Genomic DNA, 12053 nt, shown 5'->3' on the forward strand with positions numbered 1-12053 from the left:
GATGCTCAGGGAGCAAACCGAAGCACTGTGCATATTTATTTTCCTAGCATTTTATGATTGCATAACTAATAAGATGGAAACTAAGTTCCAATTGAGAATTAATCTTTTGTAACTAATACTTTTTTCCCCAGTGAAAGCAAACCAGTATTGCACAATTTCATTTTGCTGAGTTCCTGTGCTGTGTGCATAATCATGCAGAGACAGATCATTTTTACACTTGGAATTTAATTTACATTCCAATTATAAAAACTGTGTGTACTATGCACGGTCTAGTTTACATCCATTCAACCTTGCAGTCAATGGGATACATTGCAATACATGGTCAGTGGTAGAAGTCTTTTTTTCAAGGGTGAGTGATTGTCATTACACCAATCACAGGGGTCACAGCCTCTTTCAAATCTTCAAGACTACAATTAAAACAGCCAAAACCTGACTCTCCAGGAAGTGTAAGCACTGTTAAACAACAAACAAATGGAAGTTACATTTGTAATAGAAATAGAAACTCTACAAAACCAGTCCCTGTGATAATTCAAATAGGTATTTAACCTCATGTAGCGCTTCATGCATGGGTCGTTCAACATCTGGGCACTGTGATTATTATACCTCAGTTGATACTCAGTTTACTGACTTCTGAAGGATGTTAGCCAGTAAGATAGCTCAGCTGGTTGAGCGCTCATCGCTGCAATCTGTGTGTGATATGTAGGTTTGAATCCCGGCAAGGCTAACTCAGCCTTTCATCCTTTTGAGGTCGATAAAGGAGTACCAACTTTGGTTTGGTGATAATTGTGATAAATATGTTCTATGCACAGCGCTTTGCCAAAAGTGCTTTATAAATAACAATTTGACCATGAGATTAGGTACAGAATTTAGAATGGAGTCCTTGCCTTTTTGCACTGTTGTATCATTACATTGGCATACCATTAGGTAGTAAAAGCACCAGGAGATGAGGACTTGTTAAACATCAAAAGACAATTCTGCTATCGAACCTCAAAACACACAATACAAATCATGTTGCTTTACTATTTAATTGGCTAGGTTTTTGTGTTTTCAACATTTAAATATATACAGGAACGATCAAATGGCCAACAGTTCGAGAGAAATAATGAAAGGTGTGTTATGTCACAATGCAGAAAGCTGCCACATGTTAATGATTACCTTAGTTTTTGCACATCCGCTGGTTGTCGCATACATTTTACCCTCTTGCAAAGGAGAAAACTCATTTTTACTCTCTTGAAATCACATTTACTCTCAAAGTGTAAAACTGGGTAGTAAAATACCCCCACCTCAAAATCTTATCTGGACCACTGGCCATAAGTAAATACGTATTTTTATACCCATTTGTCCACGTGTGTTCCGTGACTATTTCCTTGTGTGCGCTCATTGTGGACCCCTTACAAGCTCACCACCTCTTCAGGCTTAGCCTAGACCACTCGCCGTGCTACCTTGAACTGGTTTGGCTACAGCTCCCAGAGTTGTCCGTGCCACAATATAGGTTGTCCTTCTATACATCTGTCAACCAGGCTAGAGTATACAAAATCAGTCCTAACATAAATGCCAGGAGATTTTCCCTTTGATTCTGGACCAGGTAGGGAATCCCCTGGTGTAGAGTAGGCTTAGTTAGGTTTTATTTGCATTTTTCCTTTGAAATAAAATGTCAAGCAGTTGTCCACCTTGTATTACCGACCCACTCACAAACCCCATGAAGCAAGGAAGGTTGTGTCCTTCACCGCTTGTTTCCCAGCATAAATATACCCCATCTTACTACCTACATGCCCACTCTTCCTTCCTCCCTGCCTCTTTCCCTCCCTTCCTCCCTTGAGGCATGGAGAATTGGCTTGACTCCACATAATTCATAATACCTGTGGTTCCCACCAATAAGCAGAACAGTCTAGGTGTTCCCTACATGTGAGTTTTTAAGGGGCATATTCTGATCTTCTAGTTGACGTCTTCACAATTTCTTTTATTTTTCTTCATTTTCATTTGAAAATTCTTTGGTTTAAAGATGTAGACCGAATCCACTCAACCTACGGCCCAGTAAATGAGGATTCCCGTGATTATGTTTTAGGATTACGGGGCACGCATCCTTTCCTTATCCGGCAGCAAATTATCCCTGCCATAGGAATGTATAGCCAGGCCCCCTAGCTTCATTAGTGAATTTTTATACTTTATGGCTTTAATGTTTAGCCACTGGTTTGTCTTTGAGGTTCACTGTTTTCACGGTTTGTGCTATTGATCTGCTTGGCAGTGATGCCGGAGGCCACTATTGGCTCTACATGTCACCATTGTGTTTTTCACTTGCAGGATCCAGTTGCTGCTGGTGATGCTCCGTGTCACAGAGTCTGTGCTAAAGGTTTCGCCTCAAGTCCTACTTCAGTATCAAGGAAGAAAGAACCAAATCCTCGCAGGTCGGCTCGCAGGACCTCTCTTTCAGGTAAGAACAAACCTTTACCTTAACGCTTCCTTAGTTTGTGAAATGTTGCTGACCCTGACATTTGTGAAGAGTCCTGCGGATCCCTCACTGAAACCCTGCCTAAAGTCTCCTCCCAGGTGGTCAGGGAAAGGCAGACTCTTCCTGGTCCTGACCTTGGGGGTGGTGTACGGCGGGAGGATCACCTGGGAGGTCACATGGCCCAGGGTGGTGAGAGATTCCGTGGGATGAGAGGTGGTATGTGTCCTTTGAAAGGGAACATCTGTCTAAATTGCCACAGCAGGTCATGACCTATTGCCATTATAATATAGCTGAACCACACATACAACCTGTGGCTCTAGGAACAAGTACTACAAAACCTGAACTAACTTTACCCACAGAAAGACCCTTCAAAGTATTTCAAGATAAACACCTTCCTTATTCCCAAAGTTATAATGGAAAGAAATCTAGAAGTATTGCCTTAAATAGACTGTCTTCCTATGGAATTACAGATTCTAATGATTTGTCTTTAAATAACTTTAAAGGGACTAAATCTACCCTTAAGAATCAAAGGTTATGTAAGAAAACTAACTTTGTTGTTGGGGACTACGAGTCGCATAATCACATGGGTACTAGGAAAAGGAAGAGCACTGAAGAGGTATGCTGTAGTAGTAGTCGGGCAAATAAGCCTATGAGCCCACACCTGAAGGAACCTTTAGAGGCATAGAAAGCCCCCCTTAGTGGGAGAACCTGAGGGACGCTGGATCGAGGATGCAGCAGATTTCACCTGCTTGCTCTGAGAGGGTCCTGTTCCCCCAAACTCTGAAGTGCAGAGGCTGCGCAGCAGAAGAGGTGCAGGAAGATTCTTTCCCCATCTGAACCTGGTTGCCGTGCAGAGAACGTGTGGGAGACTGAGGCAAGGAGTTGTTGTCAAGCTGTGGGTCCCATGACTGGGAGGGGCTCCTTAAATGAGTGGCTGGACCGGAGACACCTTCAGCAAGAAAGGGTGTGGATCCCTGTGAAGCCAGAAGCAGTGGAAGTTGTGGCAGAAGTCGTGAAACCCACAGAACAAGGTTCACAGAAGTTAGTGAGTGAAACCTGGTGTTCCAATTCCTTGCGTGAGCACTGCCGGCAGCGGTATCCAGTTTCCTATTGTGCGAAACCTAGAGGTATTCTCCCATTAAGACCCTGAGCATCCTCTATTCACTTGGCCAGGGCAGGGCCATCGCTCTTGGATCTCAACCATGGGGGTGGACAAGCGAGCGATGGAGGATCATCTGAGTAGGGGGGTCTGCGGTTGGTCTCAATTGGCCTCTTCTGGCAATCTAGGATACAGGGACTACTATCAAGACCCATACTTGTATAACAGAACAGCAGGGATATTGAATATTCCACAAAAAGGGGAAGCCATCCCATTCTATAAAAACAAGGCTAGAGTATTCCTTCATCTCCCCTGTTGATCCCCTTATAATATTTCAATAAACAATCCTAACCCTGAATACATGTCAACTACTAACCCTCCATATTTCCAACTAACACTGGGACGAGGAAGAGGAAACTGGGAGCAGTGATGATTTCCCATAGGAATAACATGGGGAGTGTAAGGAAAACCGGCTGTAGAAAGAACTTAAGTTGTCCCATTGATAGGCATTTACTAATTATCACTCACACCTGACTCCACTTGACTGTTTTTCCAACTATAAAAGGTGTGGTTCTCCAGCATGGGGTCTGCCATGGATTCACACGCTCATGAATATTCCCCGTTGTTAGGCAAAATTGTATGTACTAACCCTGTGGGAGACTGCACCTGCCCTGTACTCTTGGCAATTGTTAACCCAACCTTTGGTATAAGCATGTATTGCACAAGTTGGTAGAGTGACTGAGCAGCCAGGCTTATCGCAAGAGGGGTCAATGTGAGCTGTAGTGTTGTAACATAGCGATTCAGAGTGAAAGGTTGTTAGGGAGAATTCTAAAAATGTGCCAGTTCCTCTCTACCTAAGGGGCCCCCAGCTCCTTTGCTGGACTTTGGGACTTTGAACATTTTAATTACGTTTGTTTTCTGTGTTTATTTCTGTGGATTATGGAGTTTTAGACAACTCCATAGGCATCATCTTTTCATGTGTGTCACACAGCACCCTAAGTGCAGTGACACAGAGAAGCCTTTCAGGCTGTCCCAAGGTTTAAATACCTTCTTTGGGATAAACTACTGTTTCCCAGAGAAAGTAAAGTGAAATTAACTTTACTAGTCTATTTAAATTCCTAGACCCAGCACACCCTATCTTACAATAGAGTGCTGGAGGGGTTACCTAGTATCCTCTATGTCTAGAAGCTCATGTAGCAGTCAAATGTTAGCCTTTCCTCTCGAAATGGCTGGTGGCAGTGGTTTTACAACGAACTACCATGATTTTTCCCGACTGCGAACACTGGTAGCGTTAAATCTGAGCCTCCTTTGTTTAAACGGGTCCTAGTCTTCTTTTTTCACCATTTCTTTTTGGAAAGGTCCTTCTAGGGTTTGTCTCTGCGCACCAAACCAAGTTTGGTCCCTTTGTTCCAACGCCTTTGGCAGGCTTCAGGACTGAAGACCGCCTCTGGCGCCTCAGTGTCTGGAGTGGGCAGGAATTGAGGGCGGTGCCCGAAACGCCCTGTGTTTAGTCTCCTAGAAGACCCAAATGCACTCTGATGTGATTGGCTGGCTGACTGTCCGGCAAGGACAGCCACGCTGCTGGGTGAGTGGCAGCTAGGCTGGAATGAATGGGAGAAAACTGTTTAAATGGCTAGTTGACCACTGGAACGAAAGAACCAAAGGCAAGCTGGAAGAGGGCGGCTGCTGCAACTCCTGGACCGGTGGTTTGCCCAGTGAAGCCTGCAGCAGGTCCGAATCGCCAAGTTCATCTCGACAGAGAAGCCCTTCAAGGACGACTTCTCCCTTTGAGTTGGTGGGACCAATCGACTTGTAAGCCACCTGTACACCATTCTCGGAGCTGGTTGTATTTTCCTCAGAGTGCTGCAGGAAACCGAATAGCCAGGGAGAAGGCCACCAGTTTGTGTGCTTTAAGACAGCTACCGGAATCGAAGATTTGCCAGTTTGCCAGCTTTGTCCCCAGTCCCTGTGCAGTGCAGGAGTCCCCCGACATCCTCCCTCGTGTCCCCATGACTGAGGCTCAGGAACAGCGAGATCTGCAGGAACTGCCAGGAACAGAAGTCTTCAGCTGCATCTTTTTCTTCAATACAAGGTACTGTGAAAACCCGACCGAGAGAACTTAACTCTCACTGCGAAAGTGCGTACAACTTTGGCAACTTGCAGGCGTAGTTAGCTTGTTACCCGACATACGAACCTTTCTTCTATGAAGTACCTCTGAGAACCGTGGCAAAGACTTTTCCGTTTAAACTACCAGAACAGTTTTTCTTATGCAAGACTCTAGCCCATTGACTTTGGCCTACCTATTGCATTGAATCAACTCCTCCGGTGAACTCAAACTATTTGCACTGTTTAAGACTAACTCTATTATTCGTTTTATTAACTTATGCCTTTTTGCTCCTACTTCAAATGCTAAGAATTCTATTTTGCTCCTCCTTCAAAGTAGTTTAAATGTCTCAGAACCTGATAGTGTAAAGTACTGTAGTATATTTCTGTGCAATATTGATTGCCTCCTCCTAGTGAATGTTTTCTAACTGATTGTGTAATAAATGAGCGTTTTACCAGGAAACCTTGAGTATAAGTGTCTATCTGAATACTTGTAATTATAGACCTCTGTGTATCACCCTTACAAGCTCACATTCCCTCTTGAGATAAGCCTGGCTGCTTAGCTCGCTACCAAAAACTGTGTGGTACCGATTTATACCAAAGGTTGGTTTTGCTTACACCTGTAGTCCTAGTTGTGTGTAGTGGTCCCAGAGGGTACTGCATGCAAACTTTGCCTAACACAAGTATTCAAATAAAAACGTACTCAAGGTTTCTTGATTAGACAATTATTTATTAATTTACGTCAGTTGTATTAGCCTTCCTTAGAAGGGAGCCAATATATGTAACACAATAATATACTTCATAAATACACACTCTATTTCAATAAATCAGTAGATACCAATTGGGCATGGCACACAGATACTTCCTATACCCTGAGGTGACTTAAATAACTAGGACACTGCGGACATTGATATATCACTGTTCTATTTAGAGCAATACTGAGGTTAGTGTCAAAAGGAAAAGATGAGGGAATATAACAATGGTTAATAAATATTCTTAAACAGGTAAGTACTTTTTGATCTCCCCAATGCAAAGTAAATGAACCCTTTACCAGCTACACAAGTTATAGAATGTGACTTTTGTTGAGGGATAGTTAAAGCACAAAGTCAGAGGTTAGAGTCTTTCAGGGAGCCAGGACAGCCAATGTCAATTGAACAAAAGTCTAGGGGAGCTGAAGCACTTCTTGATGGTAAGTAAACATCTTGTACAATATTTTTTGAGAAATCTTTGTAGAAAATGAAATCACTGTAGGACCACAAGCTGGGAGGCTTGTGAGGGGCAAAGCTGCAAGCAACTCTGCAATGGCAACCAAGACAAGTCTCAGCTCAGAGCTAGCAAGGCTGCATGTCAAAAGGTTAGTCCTCTTAGGTGTACAGTACCTTGGGTCTGAAGAAATTGGTTCCAGCTGGCTTCTGTTCCTGTTGTAATATGGCAGATCCTGCTGTTCCTGGTCCTCCGTCGTGGGGACAAGAGGCAGGACATCCGGGGACTCCTGCACTATGAATTGAAGGTTGGTGGTAGCAATGGGCAAACTTCAGATCAGCGGCACTTTGCAGTTTCAGCTTCTGGCAAATAGCACCACTACGGTTCTCGGATACCTTATGGACTTTCCTCGCATCTGGGGTCCAGCACTCTGAGGTGGCTCAGGCTTGGTCAGTCCTGCTTCACAAGAGCACGGAGGATCTTCCTGGAGCTCGGGTCTGATTTAAAGGTGAGACACTCGATTCTGGTGTTCCTGTCCCTGGCAATCAGTTTCTGCAGCAGCAATGGAAGTACAGCCAGCTCTGAGAGGATGTCCAGATGAGCTTGTCCTTTGATTGGTCCCACCAACCAAAGGGGAGAAGTCGTCCTTTGCAGGGCTTCTCTAATCGAGGCAAATTCAGAGCTTCACCAATGCAACAGGGCTTCACCAGGCTAAGCCAATGATCCAAGAGTTTGCTGTAAGCGTCTATTCCAAGTTCTTCTTCGCATTCCTTTGTCCAGTGGTCTACTCTGCTTTCCAAGCAAAAGACCTTGCCTTTTATGCATGTTACTCCCAATCATTTGTAGCCTAGCTGTCAATCACACAGCAAGGGTGGCTGTCCTTCAAGGACAGCCAGCCAGCCAATCACCTTTGGGTGCATTCCTGTAACCAAGGGGATTAAACACAGGGAGTTTCGGGCACATCCCTCACTTCCTGCCCCTGACAGACATGCTGGAGCCAGAGGCAGGCTTCACTGGTGAATCCCGCCAAAGACTAAATGAACAAAGGGACCAAACCTGGTTTGGCGTGCAGAGTAAATCTCAAGAAGAACCTTTCTAACAAGAAATGACGAAAAAAGACGACCAGGGCCATGTTGACAAAATGGGCACCCATCAGTGCCTTGCTGCAATAGCAGCCTCCGGAATAAACATTCAATGGTAGTAAAAAGTAAACCACTGCCACCAGCCATTAATTGTAGAAAGGGTAACATAAAAATGTTACATGAGAAACTAGACAAAGTGGATACTAAGTAACCTCTCCAGCACCCTAGTGTAAGATAGTATGTGCTGGGTCTAGAAAGCTTACAAAAGGTAAGTAAAGGCAATTTCACTTTACTGCTTTTGGAAACAGTAGTTTAACCAAGAGAAGGTATTTACACCTTTGGGAAATCTGGAAGACGTCCCTTGGCCACTGCACTGAAGGTGCTGTGTGTCACAATGTAAAGATGCCGCCTATGGAGTTTGTCAGACTCCAAAACCAAAAGAAACAGAGTTCAAATTAAACAAAAATGTATGAGAGAGTGGGAAAAAGGGTCGCACTCTCTCCAGGATAGAAATGAAAAGTCCTAAAGTCCAGCAAAAAGAGCTGGGGTCTCTAAGGTAGAAGGAAATCAGCTAATTTCTGAGAATTTTCCCTAACACCCATTGTCAGGCCGGGAATCCTCAGTAAAAGAAAACATAGTTTCACTTTCACTTAAACACTGTATTTCTCCTCTAAACCGATCACTGAGCTCTGGGTCATACTGCCCTCTCTCCGTAAGCCCCTCCTCTAGCAGCCATCTTCAGATTTTTACCGCACTTTCAATTGTTGGGAGTCCTCGTGTTGTGTTCTGCTAGCTGATCTGTTTTTCAAGCTTTTTCAGTGTAAAAATTGGATTTTTGTCAAACAGAGCCTGTGTGCTCTTTCCGTACGTCGGCTGACAAGCAGGGATCCGTTTGTCAGTGAATTTCAATGCCCCTCAGGGGTAATAATGGTCGAAGTTTCATCAAAGATTCCAGAAGCCCATTGGGCCTACTTTGTGCTCCAGACCATGTTGGAGGAGGAGGAGGGTAGCTCCCTTTTCAAGCTCTCTAGCTTCAACCTGTTAGGCAGAATTGCATGCAGTACCCTCTGGGACCACCACATACAATTAGGACTACAGGTGTAAGCAAAACCAACCTTTGGTATAGGTCTGTACTACACAGTTTGGGGTAGCGAGCTGAAGAGCCAGGCTCATCTCGAGGGAATGTGAGCAGTACAAGTGGTTACACAGAGGTCTTACAATCACAGTGGTTCAAGTAGACACTTACACTCAAGGTTGCTTGGTAAAACACTTATTAATTTATTATTTATTACACAGTACATTCACTAGAAGGAGGCAACTTAATATCATACACACAATGAAGCCAGCAACTAACAGACACCACCAAAACCGTGAGTGTGGTATGGGTGGGGGAGTAGAGCAATCACTCCACTCCAGAAAGCCCATGCCACTCTATTTTACCTCCAAATAACATAGACTGCCATAATGTTAGCATGTCCACTCTTAGAAAGAACTGTGAAAGTTAGCATGTCCACTCTTAGATAGAACTGTGAAAGTTAGCATGTCCACTCTTAGATAGAACTGTGAAAGTTAGCATGTCCACTCTTAGAAAGAACTGTGAAAGTTAGCATGTCCACTCTTAGACGGAATTGTGAAAGTTAGCATGCCCATACTTGAATAGAACTGTGAAGGTTGGCATGTCCGCTCTTAGATAGAATTGTGAATGTTAGCATGCCCTCACTTGATGGGACTGTGAAGGTTGGCATGTCCACTCTTGGATGGAATTGTGAACGTTGGCATGTCCACTCTTGATGGAATTGTGAATATTGGCCTGCGCCGCATCTAGATGGAACTGTGAAGGTTAGCATGTGAAAGTTGCATTTAGAAAGTGTGTCCTACAGCCTCTCCATCAAGCTTAGAAATGTGCCCAATAGCCTCTCCGTGAATTTTAGAAATGTGCCCAATAGCCTCTCTGGTAAATTGAATTTAGAAGTGTGCCCAAGATCCTCTGTGAAAGTTGCATTTAGAAGTGTGCCCAATAGACACTCTGGAAAGCTGCATTTAGAAATGTACCCCCCCCCAGTTGCATTTAGAAGTGTGCCCAATAACCTCGCTGTGAATTTAGTAGTGTTCCCAATAACCACTCTGTGAAAGTTGCATTTAGAAGTGTGCCCAATAACCCCTCTGTGAAATTTAGAGGTGTACCCATTAGCCTCCATGAGAGCTACATCTAGAAGTGTGCCCAATAGCCACTCTGTGGAAATTGCATTTAGAAGTGTGCCCAATAGACATTCTGGAAAGTTGCATTTGAAATGTACCCAATAACCCTCTGTGAAATTTAGAAGTATACCCATTAGCCTCTGTAAGAGTTACATTTAGAAGTGTTCCCAATAGCCTCGCTGGAAAATTGAATTTAGAAGTATTCCCAATAGCCTCGCTGAAAATGGATCTTAATAGTGCGCCCAGTAGCCTCTCTGTGGAAAACTGAATTTAGATATGGGCCCAATATCCTCTGTGAAAGCCGCATTTGAAGTGTGCCCATTAGCCACGCTGTGAAAGCTGCATTTAGAAGTGCTACCAATAGCATCTGTGAAAGTTGGTTATAGAAGTGTATCCAATAGACACTCTGGAAAGTTGCATTTAGAAGTTCGCCCAATAACCTCTCTGGAAAATTGAATTTAAAAATGTGCCCAGTAGACGCCCTGCGAAAATCGCATTTAGAAGTGTACCCAATAACTTCTGCGAGAGTTACACTTAGAAGTGTGCCCAGTAGCCTCGCTGATAAATTGAATTTAGAAATGTTCCCTATAGCCTCTGTATGGAAAATTGTACTTAAAAGTTTGCCTAGTTGCCTCTCTGTGGAAAATAGAACTTAGAAGTTCGCCCAGTACCCTATCTGGGAAAGTTGCATTTAGAAGTTTGCACACTGAAAGAGCATATAACCAGTCATACCACACCCCACGCTTACTCTCTCCTTTACATCACCACTCAACTAGAACACAGAGATACTATGACACCATTCGGTATAACTGTTCTCATACGAACATCCGCCGCTTACTCCACATCATTCTATGTAAACACTGCTGATCTCACACCCTCAGCCAGGCGTTTTCCCCAGGCCTAACGCAGCCACATCCGTTCCGGATTAATCCTGTCAGAACGAACACATTCTCCTGATCTCTCAACCACCACACCTACCGATAAGAATCAGCTATTACACGCGTACCGCACGAGCTGCACACATATCCGGTGCACACACGCACCTTTTTGACTCTCCCTACCCTCTCTACTGATCTGAACTTCGGTTCCCAAGGGCGTTCAACCTACCAGCGCCTTCAGACCATACCAATGGTATATAAGGCGCTATATAAGTGCAAAATAACAATAACATATACTTCAATACAAAACCAATAAGTTTGAGTAAATTCGGCTCCCCTGAAATAGGGGCAAAATGGCATTTCAGTCACTTTAAATAGGAGTGCAAAGGCTCATGTTAATAAAATGTATCACAAATACTTTCTTAGGCAGTGCTAATAGTTTCAGTTCACTAGAGGACTTGATTCAGTTCAGTAGGCCTAGGCCAAAGTCAATGGGCTAGTGTCTTGGATAGGAAAGAGCAGTTCTTGTAGTAAACGGTAAAGTCTTTGCCAAAGTTGGTGTCCGGTCAATTGGTCGACAACAAACTGGTCGACTGCAATTTGGTCGACACCATTTGGTCAAATGCCAAATGGTCGAATTTTTTTTTTTTTTTTTATGTGTTTTGTGGGTTTTCGTGTGGGGGAAAAAAAAAAAAAAAGAAAAATAAGGGGGTTGGGGGGGACCCCCCCAAAAAAGGGGTACCAAAAAAAAAAAAAATTCGACCATTTGGCATTCGACCAAATGGTGTCGACCAATTGTCCTGTCGACCAAATGTTTTCGACCAATTGACTGGTAACCGCCAAAGTTCTCAGAAGTAGTTTTTACGAAAAAGAATCATATGTTGTGTCACAAGCTGATTAGGCCTGCAAGTTGGAAAAGTTACACAAACTTTCACTGCGAGAGGTACGTTCTATCAATCAGGTTGGTACAGTACCTTAATATGAAGAAAAGATGCAGCTGAAGATGCTCTGTTCCTGAAAGTTCCTGCAGATCTCGCTGT

At 43.8% G+C, this 12053-nt stretch overlaps 1 protein-coding gene across 8 annotated transcripts in view; it reads left to right on the top strand.

The window, feature by feature from the left end:
* RALGAPA1 (Ral GTPase activating protein catalytic subunit alpha 1) overlaps positions 1–12053 on the top strand; it is a 1128412-nt gene that overhangs the window by 365886 nt on the left and 750473 nt on the right. For all 8 annotated transcript variants that reach the window (XM_069638431.1, XM_069638437.1, XM_069638433.1 and 5 more), the window contains exon 14: positions 2302–2431. In XM_069638431.1, coding sequence (XP_069494532.1) covers positions 2302–2431 — 130 coding nt within the window. The remainder of the gene's footprint in view (positions 1–2301; positions 2432–12053) is intronic.

This window comes from Ambystoma mexicanum, chromosome 14, assembly GCF_040938575.1.
Source record: "Ambystoma mexicanum isolate Mex_15411 chromosome 14, UKY_AmexF1_1, whole genome shotgun sequence".
Classification (NCBI taxonomy): domain Eukaryota; kingdom Metazoa; phylum Chordata; class Amphibia; order Caudata; family Ambystomatidae; genus Ambystoma; species Ambystoma mexicanum.